General features: G+C 41.7%; 1 protein-coding gene across 2 annotated transcripts in view; it reads left to right on the top strand.

Annotated features, from left to right (window-relative positions):
• The window catches only part of TMTC1 (transmembrane O-mannosyltransferase targeting cadherins 1), a 271,874-nt gene that overhangs the window by 216,118 nt on the left and 28,575 nt on the right, over positions 1 to 27,181 (top strand). For both annotated transcript variants that reach the window (XM_028113292.2, XM_028113293.1), the window contains 2 exons: positions 5,642 to 5,785; positions 25,815 to 25,923. In XM_028113292.2, the coding sequence (XP_027969093.1) occupies positions 5,642 to 5,785; positions 25,815 to 25,923 (253 nt within the window). The remainder of the gene's footprint in view (positions 1 to 5,641; positions 5,786 to 25,814; positions 25,924 to 27,181) is intronic.

The following is a 27,181-nucleotide window of genomic DNA, read 5'->3' as shown; positions in this document are numbered from 1 at the left end:
AGGAATCAGGAAAATTCAGCCACTTAAAATGACTCATTTCCTGAGGGCATCAGAGAACAGGGTTTTGCTCTCAATTCTCTTGGAAAATCAACCGGGCGGAGTCCTTCTGGATCACTGGGAGAGGTCATCCATTGTGAGAGGTCAGATAATTGAGTTGGCCCTCTTTGGAGAGCCTGGTCCATTTCCCTAAACAGCATGGGAAGTTTTTTCCAGAGTTTTCTGAAACGGGTGGGAAGGAGTATAATGCAGAAAGAGAGTGGCAAGACTTATTTGCTGGGTGTTAATGGCAATTTCAAAACAAGTAAAGAAGCAGACCAATCCGTGTCACCCAGTACATTTTAGTGACACGATGGTTCAAATCTTACAACAGGAAAAAACCGTCACCTAAAAAATGTCAAGAGACTAAGCTGGTTGAAAATATGCTGCTGACTCCTGAAATAAAGTTTACTTTGGGTGTTTTTTTTTTAGTCCAGTGAAATTCAGGTTTTATGGTTGCATTTTTTTTCCCCAGCCATGTTTTTCTTTTGGGTTTTTTTTTTCTCAACAGGAAATAGAAAATAAACATCTGACCTTAGCATAGTTAACCTCAAATAAATTAATCTATGGAATGAAAATCAGACAAATAAATCAGGGTGTGTATATTCTGAAGGGAAATTGCAAACTGGAGCTCATGATACAATGTTGCTTGCACAATGAAATGCCTTATAAGGTACTCAAAACATTGAAAAATTACGAGCATCCTTAACTTTTGAAAAGACTGTACAAAATTCAAAGTAAATGACTGAAAGAAAATATGAAACCACACTTGAGTCACATCCATCTTATGTCTTGGAGTCTTCAGGTTGATCTTGAGGTTGAAGCTTAAGAACAGTAGATGAGAGCATACATATATCTTGTACACTTACTGAGTATTGCTGGTTCTAAAACGCTTTTCCAAATACTGCGGTTTTCGGAGATACCATGGTTATTTTGTATGGCAGATAACATATTTTTCCAGTGCATAAGAATCTCAGTAGCCAAGTGTCCTGAGTATTGAATTTATTCTATTTCTGTCCCTGAGAACTGGTTCCTGTAAGAGCATAGTCGAATGGACTGGCCAAAGAAAAAAAGGAGAAATTATTCTAAATGGAAGCTCTAATTTGTAGCAGTTTATGTATTTGCTGAAGGTGGAATGACTCATGATTTTTTTGGAAAATAAATAGATTTACAGGAGCCAACTGTCTTCTTAACACAAGAACACAACTGCTTCTGAGATTTTTTTTTTTAATAATCTATTATCTACTCAATTTCTTTATTCAGCTATAACATAGTACAGTAATTCTACTTGAAGAATTAGGAGGGTTAGGGATCCCTGGGTGGCTCAGTCAGTTAGGCCTCGGCCTTCGGCTCAGGTCATGATGCCAGGGTCCTGGGATCAAGTCCCACATTAGGCTCCTTCCTTGGTGGGGAGCCTGCTGCTCCCCCTGCTTGTGCTCTCTCTCTCTGACAAATACATAAACAAAATCTTAAAAAAAAAAAAAAAAGAGTTAGGAGGGTTAGATGAGAAAATGGAAGAAAAAGTGTGAAGTATCATTAATCTATCCTAGGTCCCTTTGGACCCATTTTCTTTTGTTCCCACCCCCAGTAATGATCTATTAATATGTTGTTGATGTTGATTCTCAGAGCTAAGGTAACTGGGAATGGGGGGGAATGATAATAATTATATCCTTAACTACCTACTTTATTAATTCTAATGCATAAGGAAATGGTAGTAGATAAAAATTAAGAACCCCTTAAATGCTCAAATGTACATGTACTTATCAAGAATATAAATTTTCCAAGGGGCACCTGGGTGGCTCAGATGGTTAAGCATCTGCCTTCGGCTCAGGTCATGATCCCAGACTCCCCATGTCCGGCTCCTGGCTCAGCGGGGAGCCTGCCTCTCCCTCTGCCTCTCCCCTTGCTCGTGCTCTCTCTCTCTCTGTATCTCTGTGTCTCGAATGAATAAATAAAATCTTTAAAAAGAAAAAGAATACAAATTTTCCAATACATGAAAAAAATTCTTCAGTCCATAGAACTGTATCTCTAGATTTCATTTTTATTTTATTCTATTCTTTTGGGGGGGAGGGACAAAGAGAGAGGGAGAAAGAGAGAATATCTTTTTTTTTTTAAAGATTTTATTTATTTATTCATGAGAGAAAGAGAGAGAGAGAAGCAGAGGGAGAAGCAGTTTTCCCCACTGAGCAGGGAGCCCGATGCGGGACTCGATCCCAGGACCCTGGGATCATGACCTGAGCCGAAGGCAGACGCTTAACCATCTGAGCCACCCAGGCGCCCGAAAGAGAGAATATCTTAAGCAAGCTCCACACCCAGTGGGGAGTCCAGTGCGGGACTCGGTATCCCGACCCTGAGATCATGACGTGAGCTGAAATCAAGAGTCGGATGCTTGCCTAACTGAGCCACCCAGGCGCCCCAAGATTTCATTTTTAAAGAGAAAAAAAATAAGCTTCCTTATACCCTGGAGCTGCTTGACAATACAACATATTTTCTGTATAATAAATTTTAAAAACTTTACTCACCAAAATAAAAATGACAGTAATAAAGAAATAGCAAGAGAGCACCCATAAACAATACAAATGTTGAGTAAGAGTGTGAGAAAGAAAATTCCATGGCTGTTCACACTTGTCTTAAAAAAAAAAAAAAGGTCTGAAAACACCACTCCACTCTAGTTCGGTGACGCTTTTGTTGAGATTTTTTTTTTAGACGGGGAAGGGAATAATTAATCACTAACAAATTTTGTAAAACATACCTATAAAAGTCAAAGTCAAGATGGGCTTAATTTATTCTGACCAGGGATGTATCAACATAAACATCTCTTAAATTGTTCATTTTTCCAGTAGAAAATTCCCCTCCTGGAGACCTCAGTATTGACTTGGACCCAAGCTAATTCAAACACAAGTTCATTTAAAAAGTAAACGCACAAAATAAACTTGTCCTTGCCTAGGTCTTCAGTAAACAAGAGAAGAGTATGTGTTTTAAGAGAATATCTACATCTATCTTGAACTCAAAATAAAATGTGTTTTTTTTTCCTGACCTAGTTATTGAAGAATCCTGTTGATGAAATTCAGCTTTGTTTTATAAATAATGCAATGCTTGCTTGTGAGTAGCTGAACCGAATCAGGTACCCAGTGAGAGAGGATATTGCTAGCAGACCCTTACTATTACCAGGAATACACGATATCACACATTTTTCAGGTGGAGGGCTCTGGGTGGCAATAGATTCAGTAAACCACTCTAGAAGCCAGCAATCCCCTTCCTCCCTGGGTCGGGACTCTTCCTTAACATACAGCCTCTTCCCTGAGGTGGCTGGCTGACAAGTTTTTGGAGCACAAGTCGCACTCAAGGCCCTTTTCCTCACAGGGCTCCTATCTGTTTCTCGTTGCTTCCTTTCTCGCTGCTTATTTCTGGTTTTGAGAGTTTGGTGTGGACTTATATTCAGTTTCTGAATTGGAAAAAAAAAAAAGGGGGGGGAGAGAGAAACATGGACTCCATGAAATGTGAAAGCCCGTGACTGTGTAAGTGACAGTGGAATCGTGAGTGAAGATAAAGTTTGACAAGGTGGGCGGACAGCCAGTGCCAAGGGCAGTTGCTTGACAGTGTAGGTGGGCACAGCAAGAGGTGGGTGAGTCCTTGGGGGAAGATCTTATTGAATTTAGACCATCCTTTCCCATAGGTAGTGCTTTTACCTCAGACATTGATTTCAAGGGCTCCCAAGCCTAAAGAAATAAGGAAAAGATCAAGTTTTAAGAAGGCAGATGTCCCTGGGAAGCTTCCTCTTATAGCTGGTCAACAGGTAAACAAGAATTGCCCTCACCGTGTTCACTGGACATCCCTTAAATCTTTGGGAGGTCAGAGAGCTTTGCTCAACGTCTCCCCCTGCCAAAAAAAAAAGTTTCCTTAGAAGATTTTGAGTCCTGGCTGTGATAAGCTTTCTGTAATCACTTCCAAAATCATTCTTAGACCGAGACTTTCTAGGAGACTTTTGTGGGCAGAGTGCATGAGCAGATCCAAGGGCATTTTGTCTCTCATCATATTTCTGATATCCCTTAGTGGAATCTCAGAGAGAGAGCCAAGGACTTGCTTCCCTCGGGACTGTGAGGCTGGGGGTGATGGGCCTACCCCCAGAGACCTCGGGTTGTCTTTGCCTGAGTGAAGGTGACCCAAGAGAAGCAAACCCCAGTGCTGTGTCCTGGCCCAGTGTGTTTTCCTTTTCCCAGCTTCCTCTCATAGTATCTCTCTCCCCAACAGCCTCTATAGCCATTGAGAGTAATTAGGGCTTTCAGGCTTTGGGAGGCCATAACATGCCTCTGAATAGATTTTATCCCTTGTCAGTCATGAGGAGCATCACCCGGCATGTCTTCCTGAAAATGGTAGTTCTGGGGGATGTTCGTCGTGTTCCTTGCTGCTCTGGAAGGGAGTAGGGAAGGGAGGATTACATGGTCAAATAAACTTAGGAAACTTTGGTTTAAGCAAAGATTCCAAAAAAAAAAAAAAAAAAACCACGAGACTTGTCTTGTCAGCCTTTTAATAGGACGCCCTTCTGTCCGCAAATATAATTGATCTTCTTAGAAGGTATGGAACAGAGTGGGAGGAGGCAAGCCTGTCATTTGATTGTCAAGAGACTTAACAAGTATACATCATATTTTTATTTCCTGGCTTTCCTACATTAAGAGCCAGTTCCACGAGCTTATTCAGAGTACTCCGGGTGACAGAGATGGAATGAACCTCTTAGTCTGCTAAATATTCTGCTCTAAATATAGCAGAAACAACTAAACTGTGTAGCTGTGCGGATTTGCCTTCTTGATGGTTTTGAGTTAAGGAAGTAAATTGATTCCCTTCCTTCCTTAATCAGCATAAATTTGGTTTACTGATGTATCCCTGATCCTCCTTTACATTTGCTTTTGAACATTGGGAATGCTATTTTCACTTCGTCGTGCATTATTTAAATTTTTTAAAAGTGTTTGTCGGGATTTTCATTTGAGAACTGTATCAGGCCAGTTGGTACCAAATTACAATAGGAGGAGGGAAAGGAGATAAAATGGAAAAAGAGAGCCAAGATGGAAAGCCATTTTAGGGATAAAGTTTGTTTTTATGGGAAGACCTTGTGTATTACCCTTTCTCAATAATGGTGGTCTTAGGGATCTTCCAGTCCAAGTATGTTCATGGAGATGCCCTCATCCAAGGAACCCCCAGCATCTTGTGTTCTTCTATGAAGCCGCTGGTCAGCAGTCTCACCAGCCCAGAAACTCAGAAGCAATGAGGCGGTGAGGATTTTCTGCCAAAGCAAATTGAAAGTAATATAGGCTCCAAAGGATTAAAATTTGTTTAACCCTGATAGATTTGCATACTGTTTATTTTTGCACCATATGGGGGTTATTATACCACTAAGGGTCAAAGATCTGCTTCCATATTTATATGCCTGCAGCTGCACACATAGTTGACCATTAAGATTTCACATGGACAAACCATTAAAATAAAGGAAGAATTCAGTGTTTCATTTTGGTTGTGGCATTCCTGGGGTGGGGGGAGAGGGAGAACAAGCCCATCGTGCCCAGCTTAGAAGTTTTCAAACAATCATGGCTGAATATCTCTAATTTTTCAGGTTGTATCCTCGCCACGCAAGTGCCCTGAACAACCTTGGAACACTGACGAGAGACACAGCAGAGGCAAAGATGTACTATCAGAGGGCTCTCCAGCTAAATCCGCAGCACAACCGGGCTCTTTTCAATCTTGGAAATCTCCTTAAGTAAGTAGAACGTGTACCTTTCATCCGGCAGTCTTGTAATTTCAGGAAATCCTTTCCTTCTTAATACTCCTTTGGTTGTGCTCCTGTCTCCTCTTCCCAGAGTGGAATAATTATGGTTTTCAAGCTTTGAGAGGAAGTCATGTTCATCTGAAATAATTCTATCCCTCCTCAGTCCAAAAGAGTATTTCCCAGAGTGACTCTCTGGAAGTGTTAGCTCTGGGAGATGTCCCTGGGTGGTCTGTAGAGGGGTGGGAATAGGGAAGGGTTACGTGGTCAGGTAAACTTAGGAAATGCTGAGTTAGACCAAGAGGACTCCCCCTCTTGCAAGAATTGTTGATATGCTAAATGTCCTGTGAATCTTCAAGAAGGCAATATGGAATATGACATTGCCCAAAGTCAAAATTTTTTTTTTTTGTTTTTTTGGTAAGGCATTTCCCAAGTATTCCATGAACATTCTTTGGGCAAAGCGCTCATCTAGGAAGAGCAGTGAGGGCGCCTGGGTGGCTCAGTTGGTTAAGCGACTGCCTTCGGCTTAGGTCATGATCCTGGAGTCCCGGGATCGAGTCCCACATCGGGCTCCCTGCTCAGCAGGGGGTCTACTTCTCCCTCTGACCCTCCCCCCTCTCATGTGCTCTCTCTCCATTCTCTCTCAAATAAATAAATAAATAAAATCTTAAAAAAAAAAAAAGGAAGAGCAGTGAGCTCTAAAGCTGCGGCCAGATGACATAACCACGACTCGTGTTCAGCGCGTACTAGTGCTAAGAAATGGATCAAGGCCTGCCTTGACTTAGTAATGGTGACTCTTGCTCTTAGGGAGACCTGCCAGGTACAGTCAGTCACTGGTGTTTGCTTTTCACTCACCGCCCTGTAAAAGGTTGATAGCGCAATTAGTATCACTGAAGACTAAAACAGGGGTACTTCTACATCTTGTATTTTTATTAATACAAAGTCTAGGCATCTTGGTGATGGTGCCAGCATCTGTAGTTTTGACAATAACGAAATGGTGGAAGTTGTGGAATTTAACTTCTAAACTTAAGAAAACAGGATGAAAACATCAGAAGTGGAAATTGGGTGAAAAATGTTTGGAATGAGAGTGTGGTGTTGTATTTATCTCTGCTTGTTGGGATGCTGACATTCTACACACTTACTGGGGGCCCCTGGGTGGGTCAGTCAGTTGAGCGAGCGTCTGACTCATGGTTTCGGCTCAGGTCATGATCCAGGGTCATGAGATCGGGGCCTGTGTCAGGCTCCATGGTCAGCATGGGATCTGCTTGAGATTCCTCCTCTCTCTCTCCCTCTGCCCCTTCCCCCTTGTTCTCTCTCTCTCTCTCCCTAAAATAAATAAATAAATCTTTAAAAAAAAAATCCCACACTTACTGAATTGGTTTCTAAGTCTCTAAACTTCTAGAGCACTCATCTGGTACCTTTAAAGCCAATGGTTTGCTTTGTTCTCTTGTCCACTCACTAACGGGATTGTCTTCATTGCCTCACTAACTCCATATGATGCAACTTCTTCACCTTCCTGTTTACTCCTTGAATTTGACATATACAGACAGATATTGGTCCTTTTTCCTAATGCGTGTGTTAATGTGTGTTTTTATCTAATCCCGTTTGGACAGAAGCGCTGGGGTGGGTTACTCACAGAACAGTCTAATATGGTATTACATGATAGGTGCCATCCTGAGTCTGTTTTCTGTTTAGGAATGGCTTTGTCCAGTACCAGAGCACAAAATCAGGGAATACTATACAAAAATAAGAAAATGTGGAGAAAGTACAATTCAAATGAAAGGAATAAAAGTATAAATCAGCAAAAACCAAATACACTTATTTTTTCAAATTAGAATTTTTTGTTACAATTTGATACACATTGAGAATGCTGAGAAACAACAAAGAATGAAGTGGGACACACTGTGACAGAAAAGCCATTTTAGTACTAGTCAGCTCCTATTAAAAACAATAACCAATCAAGAGATGTGGGGAAAACGAGTTCTAATTATTGCAGGTAATAGTTGCAGGCCAATAGGGTGCTTTGATTTTACTCAACTATTTTGATGAGTTCTTACTTCTTTATGTGATGTTCCAAGGACTCATTTTTTTAAAGTCATTGTTGGCATCTGTTTATGCCCTACCTTAAAGCCCAAATAATTTAATGGCCAGATGAAGTCCTGTCAGCATCTTTGGGATACATGGATTATACAGTACTGATTTTAAAGACCACATTGATGAGTGTTTGTTGCCCTAAAGACCCAGCTTTAATGGCAGTTCTTATTAGGAATAATGTACTGCAGTGATGATGATCATATTGTGCTGAATGGGGCTCTACTTAAAAATGACAGTCAACAGTCCTTAAATTTGATCTTGCCAAGACCTGAACAAGAGATGCACGCTCTAACCTTCCTTTTTCAATCACATGTTATTGCCATTAACGATCATCATGAATGAGTATATGTGAGTTAAAAGGACAAGGAATTATTTTTTGGAGCATGGTAATGGCTATTTTTCACAGTAGGAGGGACTCCTGGATACTGAACATAGGATTTTTTCTCTCTTTGTCAGAGGTTTTGTCAAAATCAACTCTTTTTTTTTTTTTTTAAAGATTTTATTTATTTGACAGAGAGAGACAACACGGAGAGAGGGAACACAAGCAGGGGGAGTGGGAGAGGGAAGAGCAGGCTTCCCACGGGGCAGGGAGCCTGATGCGGGGCTCAATCCCAGGACCCTGGGATCATGACCTGAGCCAAAGGCAGACGCTTACTGAGCCACCCAGGTGCCCACAAAATCAACTCTTGATGATTATCCAGACCAACAACAATGCTTTACATTTGCATAAGACTGTAGTTTTCTGAGTGCATTTTTTCCTTTTTTTTTTTTAAATGAGGCCCTCCTAGTAACTCTTTTTTTTTTTTTAAGATTTTATTTATTTATTCATGAGAGACAGAGAGAGAGAGAGAGAAGCAGGCTCCCAAGGATCAGGGAGCCTGATGCGGGACTCGATCCCAGGACCCTGGGATCATGACCTGAGCCGAAGGCAGACGCTGAACCATCTGAGCCACCCAGGCGCCCTCTCCTAGTAACTCTTTAAAGTAGACAGGGAAGAAGAGGGAATGAGGGTCCTGAAAAGTGGAGTACCTTGTACAAAGCCACTGTGGTTTGTCTTTTGCTCTTTTGATTTCTATCAGAGAGCAGAGTGGCTATATCCATGTAGATTATCCTTACAACCCAGTGGAATAAAACCATAATAGCTAACATTTACATAATACTTTACAGTTTACAGATAAGTATTTCCATATGCATTATTTAATTTAATCTTTAATCTGTGAAAGGTTTATCATCCATATCCCCATTTTACAGAACCAAGGCTCAGAGGTCTCATGTGCCATTGGCCTAGGCTCTGGCAGATCCAGGACTGAATCCCTGCCCTTGGACTCCTGTTCTATTCACTTTCCTTTACCCATGCTGCCCAAATAGCCCTCCAACACAAAAATTACTTAATATTTAGCTGTTTAATGACATGTGATTGCCTTTGGGAGAAAAACCCATCGTGTTTTTTGTGTGTGTGTTTTTTTTTTAAGGAAACAGTAATGTTTATTTACATTATGTCCCTCAGTAGCAGAGAGAGGTGACCCAGAAAATAGAGCTAATCCACATTTAGTTAACTCTGAGTTTCATTTCCCCTTTCCTTAATATATGTCTGCTATTAAGCAGCAATGGGTCAAAGATGAAAAAAAAAAGATATTTTAAATTGTGTTTGATTCGATCCATTTTACTGTTTAAGATTTTTATCCTGTTTCTCATTAGGCAGCTAGGTTTTTTTAAAATTGTCCCTTTTTTTTTTTTTTTTGTAATTTAGAAGTTAATGCTCATTCTGAGAACCAGAGCATCTTTTTAGATGCAGCGTTAGATTTGATCATCCTTCAGAGCAGGGCAGTATCCTCATTCCTATTTTATAAGTGATGAAATGAAGGCTTGAGGAAGTAATGTGCCAGGGTCCCTTAGGGAAGAAAGAGAAGGCGTGGGAATTGAACTTCGACCTGTGTGACCACACTGAACTGCCTCCTTGTGGCTCCTCTCAAAACTGGGATACAGCCTGGAGCCTCACTGCCCCACAGAAATGTAACGAGAGCCAGGATCTGTGACTTAAAATTTTCAGGTAGCCACAGTTCAGGACATGAAGAAGGTGGAATTAATTTTAATAGTGTATTTTATTTAACCCCATTATATCCAAAATATTATCACTTTAGCATGTGATTAATATTAAAAATTAATTTTAAAATTGAACATGTAAAATATTACTGAACTAGTGTGCATTTTTTTAATAAGTAATCCTTGAAATCCAGTGTATGTTTTATACTTACAACCTATCTCAGAATCATCATATTTCAAGTGTTCAATAGCCACATGGGGTTAGTGGCTTCTGTACCGGACAGCACAGACCTTTATTAATGACCTTGACTTTGAGAGAAATGTGACTCTGTCCAGGCCAGAAGCTCTAAATAAAATGTGATTCTGTCAGAACATCAGAAATCTCTTAGCACTGAAGACAAATTTCATTTGAATTCTTGGAATTATACGGCGTACAGCTTTAGACCTGTTCATAGCAATAGATTTCAATGAATGTTATCCAAATATATTTGGCCTCTTTCATGACCATTTCACTGGACTTTGATGCTAATCTATTATGATTCTGTGCAGCATATTTACCGTGTGACAGATTGATAAGGAACAACTTTCCATGCCAGCATTCTTAATTTATATTAATTATTGTTGGCTTTGCTTAGAACCTAAAATGTAAAAGAAAATAGGCAAGATTAGCATAAACTTTTTATGGATGGAAAGAGCAGAAGTCCCTGATGGCTCAAGAGAATATAATCGAATATGTAAATTCAGGGCATGGGAAAATATTTTTGTGACTGCTTGGGTAAAAGAGTTGCTAGTGTTTGCTACTGAAACAGAATATGGAAAGAACCTCTGGCAGAATTACATCATACCTCCCTCATTGCCAAAACTCCCTTCTGTTCACATGATAGGATATGGGTGTTATATGGGTATTACAATAAATATTATAATCAAACTACGAGAGAAAGTGAAGTGGGATGTCCGATAATTGAACTGTATAGAAGAATTTCAAAAGCAAAGTACATTCTGTAGTCTGATCCTTTAGAAAATTAAATCCTAAAAAAGAAAAGGACATGGAAAGAAGGGTGAGCATTATCTTTGAAATGAATGTTTGGGATTAAATTTCTTTCTAGCTCTGGCACTAACTCCACCACCTTTTAGTTTATAAAAACGAATTGATACATTCAAGATAGTAGTTCTTCTCTTCTCTGCTTTTCAACTGAAGCCTCAGAGAATCCGAAATGTTAACCCACTGGATAAAGAAAAGCTTTTTGAGCTCCTTCCTACCACATGAGGATGTCAACTTTGTGTGGGCAAGTTCTGCACTCTCCCCTTGCAGGGAAATCTCACTCCTTGCCCCCACCCCTGTGGTGACCTGCTGGTATTCAGGGTACTTCCAACCTTATTTATCTGTAGTCTCAATCCCATTACAGCCCCTCCCCAACTTGAATCAGTCGCCCAGTTCCTCTGCCAACTTCACCCAGGGACCCTCCAGTTCTGCTCTGTTTGGGGCACCCACCAACACAGCCAGGACACAGGCTTTTTGTGCAGACCTTTTTCTTCTCTACCACCCTAATTCTGATGTTCCTCTTTGACCTTAACCTCTTACCTCTGCCCACCCTTCCCTTTCCCCTCTGTCATTCCTGCTGACCCTTTGATGATGACCTGCCACCTCCTAGCTCCTCTCCATGCTCAGTTGTCTTTTTCTAAGACCTTAGTATTGATAGGCCTTCCATGACCAGTGTGATTCCCCTCTTACTCCCTCATTCCTGCCCACCCTGCTCTTCACCAGTGTTACAGTCTCTGTGCTCTTTGATTTTTATGTTCATAATTTATAATCCCATCTCTAATTTATCCCTTTCACTAATGCATGTGACATCAGCTTAGACTCTTGCACACCTTGACCATCATTTACTTGCCTGACCAGGCCCCCAGCTCAAGGTCCCCCACTGCTTGCATTTTGCTTTCCCTAGACCAGTATTTCTCAACTCCTTTTCATTATCAGCCCCCCACCCTCCCCCTAGGAGCCTTTTAAGCATTTTTTCCTACATACCTCCTTCCCCAATAAATACTCAAGAATAAGATTTGTTAAATAGCATTGAGCTTTGGGAGACCACAAACCATTGTTGTATCTAGTTTTATTTTTTATATGTAATCTAATCTTATTTTCACGGCACAGCTCCACTCCAAGAAGCAATTTTCACCTCTGTTAGGAATGTATGCTCTAGACCCTCATCCAATCTGTCAAGTGTTGGGGATGAAAAACAGAAATCTGAGTTGAGGGGGACCCTAACAAAACTCTGAAGAGAGCATTATGAAACAAAACAGGATCAGGGGTTAAAGCTGTTAAAGATTCATTCCTTATGGTCTTAGAATATCTTCCAAATATTTTGTTCTTTTCCTTCTTCCCCTCCTTAGTGCCCATACACACACCCAGAATATAGCATCACCCCTTACTTTTACTAAGAATATTCAAGTCAGTCAAGGTCAATTTTTGCAGCTTCCCTTCTTCCTACCTCAAAATTTCCTGCATGTTCACAGACTCCCCCCCTTCTTTTGCTCTTCCATGGAAGGAAGAATTGTCTTGCCTCCTTAACACGGCCAGTGCATACATCGTGTTTATGCATTGTTTGTTCGTTTTTTCAGGTTGAGGCATAAGTGACATGGAAAAAATGCACAAATCTGGGTTTTGACAATTCTATATACTCTTGTAATTACCCCGCAAATAACATAGGACATTTCCATCACTCCAGAAACAGCCTGTATGCCTCTTGCCAGTAATTTCCCCTTCCCTTGAGGCAATCATTGTTCTGATTCTTTCCACCATAAATTAGTTTAGCCTGTGTTAGAACTTCATTTAAAGGTGATTATTTACTATGCACATTTTTGGCATTTGGATATTTTTGCTCAGCATTCTGTTTTGAGTCTTACTCCTGTGGTTACATGTTACATTTCTTTTATTGCTGAGTAGTATTCCATCGTGTAAATACATTGCAATTTGTTTATCCATTTTCCTGTGGGTGAATACTTGGTTTCTTTATAGGTTTATTATGAATATTAATGTTGTGACTATTCATGTCCCAGTCTTTGTATGCTTATTTTTCTTAGGTTAATATCTAGGAGTAGAATTGTGGCTAAATGTATCTTTAATATTTTAAGAGACTGCCACGCTGTTCTTCAAAGTAATTGTACCACTCTCCCTCCCATCAACAATGGTAAGAGATCCATGTGCTTCACACCCTAACATTTGGTATTGTCAGTCTTTTATATTTCAGTCATGAGTAGGCATTAGTATAAAGTCCATATGTATTCTTGATTCTATTTCTGCCCTCTTCCCCTACCCAGTATTGTGGGCTCCTCTTAGGTCTTCAGATTTTTCCCATTCCACAAATTTCTGTATACCCCAGGTTCCCCTAGATGATCTTTCTCATTTCAGCTATTCCCTCAAGTTGTTCTAACTCCTTCTGAAATGTCTCCCATCAAATCGGCAAGAATGGTTAGCATTTGGTGTTTCTCCTTCCTCCTCACCTGTTCATTCAGCGCTCATTCCCCGGATGTCCTCTGAAGCCAAGAATACGACACTGTTGACCTCCTCCTGCTTTTGAAGCTCTTTATTTTGTTGCCTGTCTTATAACGTCGTTTTTTCTTTTACTTCCAACATCTCTTCTTCTTCCACCCTCCCTATAAATTGAGGGGCACCTGAGAATGTCACTGATTGTCCGTTCCATACACACATGGAGTCCAAATGTCTCAGCATTTAGGACTTTCCTCTCTTTTCCACCACTCTCCCATGCTGTGTATACCCTGACCCACAGCCACACTGACCACTTGCCCGTGTAGGTGAAACACAAGCCTGCAAGCTTCATTGGAGAGAATATTACAAAGGTTTTAAAGTAAGAACTCTTCTAAAATATGGTTTCATTTGCATCATTTTTTTTTTTTGAGAGGAGTGGGGGAAGGGCAGAGGGAGAAGGAGAAAGAATCTTAAGCAGGCTCCACAGCCAGTGTGGAGTTGGACCCAGGGCTCGATCTCAGGACCCTGAGATCATGACCTGAGCCGAAATCAAGAGTCTGACACTTAACGGACGGGAGCCACCCAGGCGCTCCTCATTTGCATTTTTATCTTCTGTTCCGTGTTTGTACCAAACTGGATTATCTGGGAAAGGATGAGAATGTTTACCTATTTTCTCAAGATTTGAGAGTTACTTGTGTATACACAGATTGCTAATTGTTAAGATATTTTTGTTAAGTATCTCTTCCCTACCGAAACTCTATTCATCCATGCTGTGATTGCTAATGAATTGAGCATGAGTGAGTTGTTTTAAACCTATAGTAGGGTTTGCAAGGACTGGTCGCTTTTCTCAATCCCTTCTTTTGCGGTGATGGCTGCAGTAAACCCTGGTGAGGTCGGGAGGCAGCCGCACAGGAAGTACCCTGAGGGAGAGCAAACTTGAAGGGACCCTAGGTTTTGTTTATATTCTCTTGAAGGATTGGAATGTTTTTTCTCTCCCTGCATATATATTTCTGACAGAGGATTATTAAACAGGCCAGACTGCTTTGTCAAATACAAGAGTGTTCAGTGGTCTCCCTTGTCCTGAAAATTATCCCCCACCCCCTTGTCCTTAAGCTCCCTTAAGTTTCCCTGGCTCTATTTGCAGTCCGGTCTCCTTAAGATCCTGTGCTGGGCTCTGACTTGGAGCAACTCTTGACTGGAGACATAGCTTAAAGAAGGTACAAGTCAGGGGCACCTGGATGGCTCAGTTGTTAAGCCTCTGCCTTCGGCTCAGGTCATGATTCCGGGGTCCTGGGATTGAGCCCCGCATTAGGCTCCCTGTTCTGTGGGAAGCCTGCTTCTCCCTCTTCCACTTCCCCTGCTTGTGTTCCCTCTCTGGCTGTCTCTCTCTCTATCAAATAAATAAAATCTTAAAAAAAAGAAGAAGGTACAGTCAATTATAAGAATAAGAGAAATGAACAAGGAAGTGTTGAATCACTATATTGTACACCTGAGACTAATATAACACTGGTTGTTCACTAACCAGAATTAAAATCAAAACAAACAAAAAGAAGATAGTAGGAAGGGAAAAATAAACGGGGGAAATCGGAGGGGGAGACGAACCATGAGAGACTATGGACTCTGAGAAACAAACGGAGGGTTCTAGAGGGGAGGGGGGGTGGAGGGATGGGTTAGCCTGGTGATGGGTATTAAAGAGGGCACGTACTGCATGGAGCACTCGGTGTTACAGGCAAACAATGAATCATGGAACACCACATCAAAAACTAATGATGTACTGTATGGTGACTAGCATAACATAATAAAATAAAATTTAAAAAAAAGAGAGAGAGAAATGAGGGTCACCATTGGGAATTTCTTCTTGCATGCATTAGCTTACTTTAGGGGACCAAGCTTCTCAACTTTTTATCTTAAGTCCAGTCGATCAGTGTTGCCCCGATACAGAGACTAAATTTGGAATCTAAGTTGTTAAAGATCGTCAGGCTTTCAGATCTATTTTTAGCTCTGTGTAGGCCAGGAGGAGCAACAGGAAGGGCAGAAAGAGGAATATCCAAGTTCTCCACGTTGCCTCTGGCCCATGCTTGCCTGTGGTCTGCAGGCTGTGTGCTGGGAAGCACTGTGGGGACGTGAAGCTTGCCTTGAAGTCTTCCTCCCACCTTCCCCTTCCCCGTGGACCCAGCCTAGCGCTTGCCTTCACGCTGTACCGCCTGTCTGCTGGACAGCATGGCGGGGCTCTCTGCCCTCAAACCTTTCTGCCTCCTCTCCTCCAATGAGTAACTAGCACACTAATAGCTGACACCTGCATGATGAATTACAAAGCCCTTCCTCATGCCTCATACAGCTGCGCACTCAGGGTGGTCAGAGGATAGGCACCATCCCTCTCCTATTACAGACTGGGAACCGGGCAGGGAAGGGAGGGTTGTGAGCAGTAAGCTCTATTAAGTGGGACCTCCGTAGCCAGCATTTCCCTGTTACTTCTTGCTGTCACATCATCTCTGTGTCTCTCCTCAGGACCAGGAGCTGTAGAAGAACTTAGTAAGTTGGGATCTCAGTTCTACCATGTTGTAGTGTGTGACCTTGGGAAAACAATTTTATTTTGCAACGCCTCCGATTACTCACTTAGAAAGTGAAATAATACTAGTAACTTGTTTTCATGGGTACTACACATGAGAATGCCTATAAGTACTTAACGTAGGACCTAGCCCCCGATAAAGATGAAATAAGTTTTAGCTATGATTAGTTATTAGCCCAGGGACATAATTTCCCACTTCCAATTTGAAGCTCAGCTTCTTGGTATAAAATTAATAATGAATCAGAAGTAGATAATGCATTTTCTAGCCCTGCAGTTAAACAGCTCCAGGCAATATTCAGCCTCCTTGAGACTCAGTTTCCTCCTTTTTGAAATAAGGGATGGGACGAGGTGATCCCATACATCTAATTGCAAGAATCTATGGTTTTAAGTATGACTCCCATGTTTCTAATCCCTTAGCTGAAGTGGAAGACCAGAAAAGAACTTAAAAGTCACTTTTCAGATGTAATAGTTGCACTGGGACAGCATTCTGTTTTTGCCACAAAATTAGTCAGTGAGGCTTCTGGTGGAAATTCCAGATGGGAATCTGGCTGGAGAGTGGGAAAGGGGCGAGTGGAGGTAACATTCATTGCCTTGTCCCGTGCATCAATCTGCTAAGCATACCGCCTGCGTGCATTTTTTCCCACCCTTGCAGGAACCTGGAGGGTAGAGATTAACGTACACATTCAACAGATTTGGCTACCGAGGCACCTGTGGGGGAACATCTAATCCCAAGTCCTACAGCTCATGAGGGCAGAGCTGGGATTTAGACAGCCATCAGCCTGAGCCTAAAGCCAGGCATGTGCCCATCCCACTGCATCATCCCAGGGACCCTTTACCTATGGGGTAAATGAATGCTGGCTACATCAGGCTCTTCTCAGCTGCCTTCTCCTCCAGGTTCCAAACTGGGAGCACAGTTTCTGTGCTTTCCTTCAAACCATGGAAGGGCTTAGCATAAATATTTGCATGAGCTTTGAAGTGATGCTGGCTCGGGACAATTTCCCTTCACTCCCCACTCACCTCCTTGCACTCAAGGCACAGAGCTGGCTTCCGATGTGCAGGAGCGAGGCCGTGGGCGGAGGCGGGGGGGTTGGCAAGCATCCTGCTGCCGGGGTTCGGGGCAGTGACCTCATTGAGTTGATGAAGCCTTCTAAAGCCTTCAGGAGCCTTCTAAAGGAGTGAAACGGGCGCCTGGGTGGCTCAGTGGGTTAAGTGTCTGCATTTGGCTCAGGTCGTACCTCCAGGTTCTTGGATGGAGCCCCGCCTCGGGCTCCCTGCTCAGCAGGGAATCTGCTTCTCCCTCTCACTCTCGCTCTAGCTCTCTCTCAAATAAATAAATAAGGAGTGAAACGGGAGGGACTATTTCCTCAGGACCCGCTCTGGGCCAGCTCCTGTGTGAGGTCTTTTGTGAGCCGTGTCTGCATCTCTGCCGCCTGTAACTAGCCGGCCTCAAAACTTTCTACCATTCTGCTCCTCAGTTTTCAGCTGGGGACAGGGGTGTTAAAGACAACCAAAGCTTGACCACTCGCAGCGCACAGGGTGGGCACCCCAGCTGCCTCCCATTATGGCTGCAGTGACCTCACTCTGATCCTGCAGACCCACCTGTGTTGGGGGAGGGTGTGAGGTCTAGGTCATCTACTCTCTTAATGCTAACTATACTGATTATAGTTTTGAATTGAAAAAAAATGCATTTTTCATCACCTCATAATATGAATCTGCCCTCCAGACACTTTTCCTGTGTGACTTCGTGAAAAGTCAAGCAGCACAACTAGTGTGAACACCAGTAAACCCGATGCTGTGTTTCCACTGCATTGCCCAGGGATGTGCTCAGTAAACTTGAACATAAAAGAGGCTACACAAAGTCCGATCCAATTTTCTTCTTTTTTTATACAGGAGAAAGAGTAGAGCCAAGAGCCATAGAAAAATGTGTGTTCTGAAAAGATCATCTGTCAGATATTTACAATTTGACTCTCACAATTCAATTTTTAAGAAGAGCTGGTAAAATCTATGTGTCCCCCTCCCCCCCCCGCAAAAAAAAATCATAATCTTTTTCCTTTGTGAGAGACATCATTTTGGGACCCCAAAACAACAAAACACTCCCAAGAATGGAATCATAACTAGGGGAGCTCCCCAGCACTCCCAAGTTCACACTGTGGTTAATGGGAAATTTTACTGTTGCCAAGTGGATTGCCAAATCCATTTATTTCTGTTGCTGGCATTTCCTAAATTCTCCCAAAATGTCAATACTTTTTCAAAGCAAGCATCTGCTTTTAGTTTAAATGAATGTGTCATGAGATTTTAGACAGGAATCCAAAAAGTTTTCTAAATTGACAAACTTAACAGGTCCTTAATTACTAAAAGAAAATATGGTGAAGCCTTATTTGCTTTCGCTAAATATCTGTCATTGAGATAGAGCCAGGAAAGTGAGTTGATGCAAACATTTTTACTTACCACACAAGAAAAACAGCCCCACTGCTGTATAACCAAAGGGAAAATTCCCTGGGAAGCTACAAAGGTTTAATGGCAAAATTTGCACGTTATGAGCAAGCTCTAATTTCTACTTAATGTTTCCCTCATGAAATCAATGATGAAGATGTTATTGGCCCCAGGAAGCCCTTCTCAGGACTTTTAGCCTTTTGGAAGTTCCTGGGGGGAACTTGAGAGAGTAGAGTTTTTCTTGCCGAATATTAGGAGATTTTTATTTATGCTGTGATGCCCGCACGGATGACATGGGCTCTAAGACTTGGATGCAGAGTAGAGGCGTCCAGAGAGAGAGAAAACGGCCTCTTCCAACAGCAGTCTTTCTCAGTGTCCCCTCCACTCCGCCCCCTTCTCGGCCTCCCCATCATCCGGCCAAATCAACTGGCCACTGTGACTGTCCTTTTGGCTCCGATTGGCCCAGGGAGTCTTCTTTCATTTTTTTGGCTTTCATCATCCTCTTCTATTTAGCCTTAGACCCAGGATCAGTAGAACAGGCAAATCCCACACAGAACCAGGGCAGAGTTTCCTGAAGCATACGCTCAAGTCCACCCCAACAGAATCACCTGAGGGACTTATTAAGAATAATGATTCCTGGGCCCTACCCCAGACCTATTGAATCTTAGGAGGCCTGGAATTCTGCATTTTATCAAACACCTAGTGATTCTTAAGCACTAACATTTGAGGACAATTAATCTTGGGGGAAAGTGAGGACAAAGTATTTTAGGCCATGAAGGATCATTGGTCATCAGCTGCTGCAGTCACTTGATGTTTCCTTATTTGGTGAATAAGGAAATGCAGGATGCTGAGAGGCAATAAATATTATCACGCTGGGACAGTTTTACTCTTACCTGCTCCTGTCACCTACCCAGGGATCCCTAATGGTTCCACCAATGCTAGTTGAACCCCCAACAGAAGCTCTGAAGCCCTTAGTGTGACATGAGTTTCCAAAAGGATTCAGAATGTTCCCTTCTCTGACTTCTGGCTGAAGGTGTCTGTCCATGGGGGATATGCTGAGGTTTGATTTTTATCAATTTATTCACCAGTTATGGGCTACTTAGTGCAAACATTTTCTGTGTTATTCAGAGAAATAACCTGTGGAGTTAGCTCAATTACAGGCTTGGTCAATTCAGATGCAAATGTTATTCTCCTATTTTTCTCCCTTTTGAACTGACCTGTCAATTTAGTGTAAATGGCTAACAGAATAGTCGTCTATAGATGGGGCTTACATTAAAAATGGGCTTCTGATTTTCCCAAATTGCTTATGATAGATCCAAAATGAATGTATTAGGAAGTTTTAATACTGTCTAATGCTGGCCCAGGGGTGATTTATACTGTCAGAGCATAGTAATTACCATTATTAAGAAATTTTATAATGTCTATTTGAAATTTTCTGCCTTTTTTTTTTTTAATATCTTTTCACATGGAGATAACTGCCTAAACCTCTCTTTTCTAAGAAGCTTTCCTGGCTTCACTGAAGAAAAGGTTCAAAATTGCTCTTGATTTTTTCTTGCCCAAATATTCACCTTTAGCAATCAACCCTAAAAATGCAGACCCTCTCCTTTATGTGGTTCTGACATCAGCTGAGTGGATTCTGAACTATGAGTCTGCCATTTTGGCTTTGTCAGCTGGGTGTTTGCCATAGAATGAGGTTTCCAGGGGTAACGACTTGTTTGTTAGGGGTGTGATTTTACATTTAGTGCAACGTATTCATTTGTGTATTTAATGATGATTTAAATTGTATTAATCTAGGGCACCTGGGTGGCTCAGTCGGTTAAGCGTCTGCCTTCAGCTCAGGTCATGATCCTAGGGTCCTGGGATTGAGCCCCACGTCAGGCTTCATGCTCAGTGGGGAGTCTACTTGTCCCTCTTTTTCTCCCTCTGCCCCACCCTCCTGCTCATGTTCTCTATCAAATAAATAAAATCTTTTTAAAAAAAATCATTATGGTATCAGAGAAAAAAATCACTCATGTCTAGCTTTAATTTTTTGTGAATAATTAATTTGAAATGTGGAAGTATATTATTTTTTTAAAAAAGATTTTATTTATTTATTTGAGAGAGAAAGAGAGAGTGAGCAGGGGAGGGGCAGAGAGAGAGAGAGAGAGAGAGACAAAGAACCTCAAGCAGACTCCATGCTGATTGCAGAGCCTGACATTGGGCTCGACTGAGATCATGACCTGAGCCAAAATTGAGTCAGGTGCTTAACCGACTGAGCCATGCAGGTGCCCTGAAAGTATATTACTTTTGAAAAAATTTCAAAAACACTACACTCTCCTTGTTTTAAAAAATTAATTTAAAAAAAGAGGGAGATAGGTTTTAATGGGTGATTTTGGAAACATTGAACAAGCTAATAAAAGCCAAAACATATATAGTACCTACTGTGTACCTGAGACACAGGGAGGTCTGATAATTTGCCTCAAGAGACACAACTAGTAAAGGGTAGAAGTAGAATTTGAAGGCAGTCCTTCTGGGTTTTGAGTTTGTGCTTCTAACTACTATGCAGAGTTAAGGTAGAGAAACTGCTTTAGCGGTACCTGGTAAGTAGGACGTGCTCAATAAATAAAAACTATACTTGTCATTTTCTTACGATTCTAAAGGTTAGGATGCTTCTGTCTTCCTTAGGATTACTTCTATAATATTGAAAGAGCTGTAGAAATGGAGATATAAAATGGATGATAATATTACCTACCTCTAACTCGATTAGGATACTGAAATGCTTATTTAAGATTTACAGAGATTAGGAATAAGAATAGTAGTCATGTTTGTTTGTTTTTTAAATTAATTTAGCAATTACTGAATTTCTACTATGTACAGGTCACTTTACTAAAATTATTGAATTTCTACTATGTACAGATCACTGGGATGAAAGATTAGTAAGACATGGGTCTTGCCTATGAAGGAGGTCTCAGAGCGCCTCACATTTAAGAGAGTGAACGCAGACGTGCTGAGTGTGGCCGGCGCGTGGAACGAGACAGATTCGAAGTTCTAGATGAGAATGCTGGTGTCACAGTAGCTGTGTGCTGGGCGCACATCCCTTAGCTCTCGAAATCTATTTTTATTCGGGTGTTGGTTGCCGGTATTGTCATCTAAATCTTAAAAATGGCAGTAATTACGCCTAATCCATTATACTTAAAGAGAATTAAAATAAAGAATGCCAAAGAATCACTTACTGTGTCCTTAGCAGAGAGTAAGTGTCCAACAAACAGCTACTGGGAAACGGGAAGCGTCGATGCTTGCTTGCTCACGGGTGGAGGGACGTGCCCCCTCCGCGAGGCAGGGGCAGGGGCCCCTCTGTGCTGCGCTGGGGCCTTGGAGAAGAAAAGTGAGCTGGAGCCCAGATACTCTGGAATGTTGAGCTGAAGAACAAAGGGCAGCCGCCCCTTTGGAGGCCAGAACAGGGCTTCCGGACGGCCGTTCCTCCGCCGTCTTTTTTCCTTACAGAGATACAGGAAGAAAACCAACATATAAGAAAGAGAACATATCTCTGTTTTCCACTTTTGTTATGTATTTAGGAGGTCTGATGCGGGATCATGCTTTGAGCTGGTGAGTCGGGGCAGAGAGGAGGGGAAAGCCGTCTGTGAAGCGGCTTGGCACGGATGCCCGGCCGAGAGGCACAAGACCTCCGTGAGGCCGGCCTTCTTGCGTGGACCAGGGCAAATCGCCGAGGCCCTCAGAGTTTCATTTCCTCCAGCTGTAAATCGAGGAGGATGAATTATACCCATAATTCTCAATTCTGAATGGCTGTCATACTCGCATGGAGAATTTCCTATTATGAGGTCTGGCCCAGGAACACCAAGGTCTTTTTTAAAAGCACCTGAAGTGATTTTAAGTACACTGAGGGTAGTAAAGCAGTGGGATCCGTGATCTCTTAGGTTCTGTAGGATAAAGGCCAAAGGCCACGCGGTCTGGCTGGGCCCGTGGGTACCTGGTCATGTTTGGAATGTTGCTCAGAACCACTTTATGGAAGGTTTAAACAGTCTATCTGTATGCAGCCGGGCCTTAATGAAGATTTTTATATAAAAGACCGTGTTGAAGGCAGTGCTCTAGAAAAAATGTACCTGTCAATTGTCTGCATGTAGTAAGAGAAGACAGAGGGAACTAGAAACAGGTTGGGAACGACGGTGTGAGCAAGCAAAACTGAGCAAGGAGCAGTCTAGTCGAGAGAATTGCAGGAATATTGCCGCCAATTTTTAATTGTTATGAGAAAATTAGTAGCGAAACATGGGCTGTAATGTGGATATGAAAAGGGATGCCTCTGAAACCAGAATCAGGTTGAAATGAAGTTCAATGCTCACGTGGTAATCACGGTACTATATGACCAAAGAAGGTCCTGTGGAGATGAATTATCTGCTCTAAGTTATTATGTCAAAACCACATCTATTTCATAAGCTCCCACCAAAGGCTGAGCAAAGGAGACACGACAGAGGAACTGTCTCTTCCCACGATTTCTCTCCCTTTCAGAAACAACAACAAAATTACTGCTTATGAGTTTCTTAGGCTTTTGTAAAAAAACATTTTAAAATATGTGTTGAGGTGGCATGTGCCTGATACCTGTTGGTGTCCAATGACTCCCAAAGGCTCCCGGGGAAAAGCAGAATCATCCCAGAGTGCAGAGACAAGAGGAAATGTCTTGTCTTTGCATTTTGCAACACTCCTGTACTAACCAAAATTACATGGTGAGCTGTTTTTCTGAAAATGTGTCCATCCCCCAAGAGATTAATAGAGATAGAGTTTTTCATAAAGAATTAAGTTCCCTGTGAATAACTTTGTTGCTAACTCTTCCACTGTGTCTTATGAATGTTAATAGATAGCCTCAAGTGTTTAGATTCCTAGACTGCATTAAGTGGTAATTAATCTCACTGAATTCATATATAAAAGGTTTAAGTTGCCATTCTAACTGATGTGAGCCATGACAAATGAAAATCACTAAATCCTTTCTATCAGATTGTTGTGGGGGTTTTTTCTGCTGATTTTGAAGAATATCCAAGCTCACGTTATATCCTGAGGGACTTAACCTTCAGCCTTAATTTCCTAAGTCCGAATCTTCTTGTGCATTTTGGGAGGATTTCCAAATTAATGTTAATAAAGGAGGGGAGCCTGGGTGGCGCAGTTGGTTAAGCGTCTGACTCTTGGTTTCAGCTCGGGTTATGGTCTGAGGGTCGTGAGGTTGAGCCCCCTGCCTGGGGAGACTCTCTCTCCCTCTCCTTCTGCCCCTCCCCTTCTAAAATAAATAAATCTTAAAAAAAACAAAAGATTTATGAAATCCTTGGAGGAAGAATCCTGCTAACCATGAAATCAATAGTCAAATTACCAGGATTAAAAAAAATAAGCTTTCATTTACATGTGCCCATGGAAGAAGTACTTCAAGGTGTATTTTAGTTTAGAAACCCAGGAGTATGTGAACATAGTGGACTTATGTAGAGTCTTACAGACACTCTTTAAATGTTTGTTGACTAAATGAATGAATCAGTAAAAAAAAAAAAAAGCGTCACTAAGAGAGCTGTGATGCACGTCTTAGAACCCTGCAACTTTCAAGCCACATCCCAAAAATAATCCAGTGAAGCACACAGGTGTTACACCTTGCTCTCAAGGGCTGGACTGTGCATCAAGAGGAGCCCAGTAGGAGTGAGCTCACCCCCAGTAAGAAGAGGGTAGCGTGGACAGCCACCTCCCTTAAGAAATAGCTAACACGTCGTAGACCAGTGATAGATGTTGGCTAAATTGAACCGTTGAATGCAAAGCCTGTGCAGGAAACACGACTTTTTTGTTTTCAAGGTCTATGATAGAAGACTCTTTTCCAGGTAAAATTGCCTTGCAGCATGCTGCTTCTAGCACCTGGAGCTCAAACTCATGGAGTCAGTGTTAGTTTTCCCTCTCCAGATCTTCCTCATACAGAGACCGAAGCCATGGCGGGTTTGCAGCAGGAGCTACACTGAGCTGCCTTGGCTAATTTATGGAGCAATTCTGCTGAAATCTCAGTGTGTATACAAATTACCAGAGAATCTTTTTAAAATGTAGGGTTCGATTCAGGAGGCCTGGATGGGGCTGGAGGCTCTGCATTTCTAAGTTCCTGGTGAGGTTGATGATACTGGTGCATGCATCACACACACACAACACCTTGCTGGTTATAAGAGGTGGGTTTCTAAGTAGTAGTTAGAAGAAGCAGATATGGTGTGATGGAGGAGCACTGGCTCTTGACCCAGAAGACTGGTTATACCAACCTGATGAGTCACTCAGCTTTTCTGAAATCCAGATTTTCTCATTAGAAAAATGAATATGATAGGCAATGAACACCTGCTGCATGGGATTGTTGTGAAAATTAATACTGTTATGTGAAAATTTACCAGAGCATAAGGTACATTGCTGAATAAATGATCGTTGACCCTAAATAGTGAAAACAGAAGCACCCAATCCTATATTGGTACCCAGTAAAGGTGGGGGAACCCTTAGGCTCTGTGCTCTCTATAGTTCAGGGATTCTGGTTTTTCATTCCAGTTCTTTTACCAATTACAATGTCTAGCACTTAGCAAGTGGTCGGTGTTTGTGAAATTGTATTAGTAGCAAAATTGGTCACTGCCAGTGTATATTTTTGGCTTCAAAACTATTGATATATCAAGATAATGACCTAGTGCTTCCCCCATGGCACTAGCAGGAAAGAGAACTGCCACCCAAAATACTGGTAATAACTTTGGGACCTTGAGTCCTCTCTGAACCTGAAATAATCACCTTCAGGAGAAGACTAAAATGAAGAAAACAGAACCAGCCCAGATTTTCAATAAAAATATGATGATAAAATTGCCGATCATTCTTTGCCAGCCAGTAGTCACAGTATTTCCTAACTTCACATATTATGTATAAATGGATGCCTCTTAGATATAAAAGCCAAGATTAACGTGAGCAGTTTGGCTGTTTTGTCCCTGAGAGTTGGCTTAGCCGCTGTTCGGAGCCCAGCCTGTGGGGGTCCAACTAGTACTCCAGGGCTTCAGCTCATCTTCCACATCATTGTAAACCAGCTCCCACGGATGCCTCCACAATTGCTCCTCTGAGTGTCAAGGTTTCTGGTTAACAAACTTCTAAAATATTAAAGAAAGCTCTCAAGAAAGTGCATAGCAGGAAAGAGAAGGTAGAAAAATCAGTGAATAAACTGCAGCATCATTTACATCTCTTTCCCCTGAGAATTCAGAGACAGAAACTGTTGGCACCTTGAGACAATCTAGTTTAATTCATTTGCAGTGAAATCCAGAGGGAATCAGGTTATCTTTGCTAAAAGAAATGAGATTTCAATGTCAATCAGAGGATTGAAACAAAGTGTTATTAAAAGGTGTTGTTTTTTTCCCCCTCTTTATAATCTCTAGGTCCCAGGAGAAAAAGGAAGAGGCTATCTCCTTACTGAAGGACTCCATTAAATATGGTCCCGAGTTTGCAGATGCGTATTCTAGCTTAGCTTCATTGTTGGCTGAGCAGGTAATCGTGTCCTTTGAACTTCACTGATTTTTAAAAATTTTTACTATTGAATGTATATATTAATATTATCCAGATTTTGGTACTGATGGTTCAATTTGTAGACTCATATTGGACAACCAATCTCTATGTCAGTTTCCTTCTTGCCAGAAATTACAAGCGTAGCTTTCTTACTCCAAAATTCCCGGTGTAGTGAAAGTAGCCTTTAGACAAAGATGGTCCATTAGAGGTCATCGGTGTATTCTGTGTCACTTTGAGGCAGAATCTGTCAAGAACAATACACAAGGGACACCTGGGTGGCTCAGTCGGTTAAGCGTCTGCCTTTGGCTCAGGTCATGATCTCAGGGTCCTGGGATTGAGCCCCACATCAGGCTCTCTGCCCAGTGGGGAGTCTGCTTCTCCCTGTCACACTCCCTCTGTGCTTCTCTCTCAAATAAATAAAATATTTTAAAAAAAATTTAAAAAATTTTTAAATTAAATTTAAATAAATGAATGAACAATACACAATATTTGCTAATTTTATTGCTATTTACTTACATTTTTTCTGGGGAATTGCTGATGAAGTCAGATCTCCAAACTCAATATGCAATCAATTATTGATAATCTTTTTTTATTTTTTAAGATTTTATTTATTTATTTGACAGAGAGAGAGAGAGACAGCGAGAGAGGGAACACAAGCAGAGGGAGTGGGAGAGGGAGAAGCAGGCTTCCCGCTGAGCAGGGAGCCCAATGCGGGGCTCGATCCCAGGACCCTGGGATCATGACCTGAGCCAAAGGCAGACGCTTAATGACTGAGCCACCCAGGAGCCCCCAATTATTGATAATCTTCATAGATCCTGTGTCTCAGTACCTGTTAAAAGATCACATGAGTCTTATAGAACAGGCTCCGAAGAGACAACATTTCTCATGGCATAAAGGGATATTTTTTATTCCACTCCTTCTCTTCGCTTGTGTCTAAATGATCGGATACTATTTTTCAGCATTCTGGATGCATGTCCCCTGCTAAGGGGAAACAAACATAAATGGTCTTCTCTAAATTGATGATACTGTTTTATTGACACACATAAGTGTCTTCAATAGACAGTGGATTCTCCTATCACACAATTGCCAGATTGTCTTTTAAAATCAAAGTCAACACCTTCAAAAGGTGCCCTGTAGCATTCCGTTGGCTTAAATGTAATGAATGATTTGATACTGCATGTGAGTTACATAAAGGTGCGATTTGCATTCAAAAAACTTTGGAGGTTTCACCAGGAAGCCA

This window comes from Eumetopias jubatus, unplaced genomic scaffold, assembly GCF_037043125.1.
Source record: "Eumetopias jubatus isolate StellerSeaLion01/CBP00866 unplaced genomic scaffold, mEumJub1_p1.0 scaffold_8, whole genome shotgun sequence".
NCBI lineage: Eukaryota > Metazoa > Chordata > Mammalia > Carnivora > Otariidae > Eumetopias > Eumetopias jubatus.
Note: the sequence above shows the minus strand (reverse complement) of the source record. Positions and strands in the feature narration are given on the sequence as shown.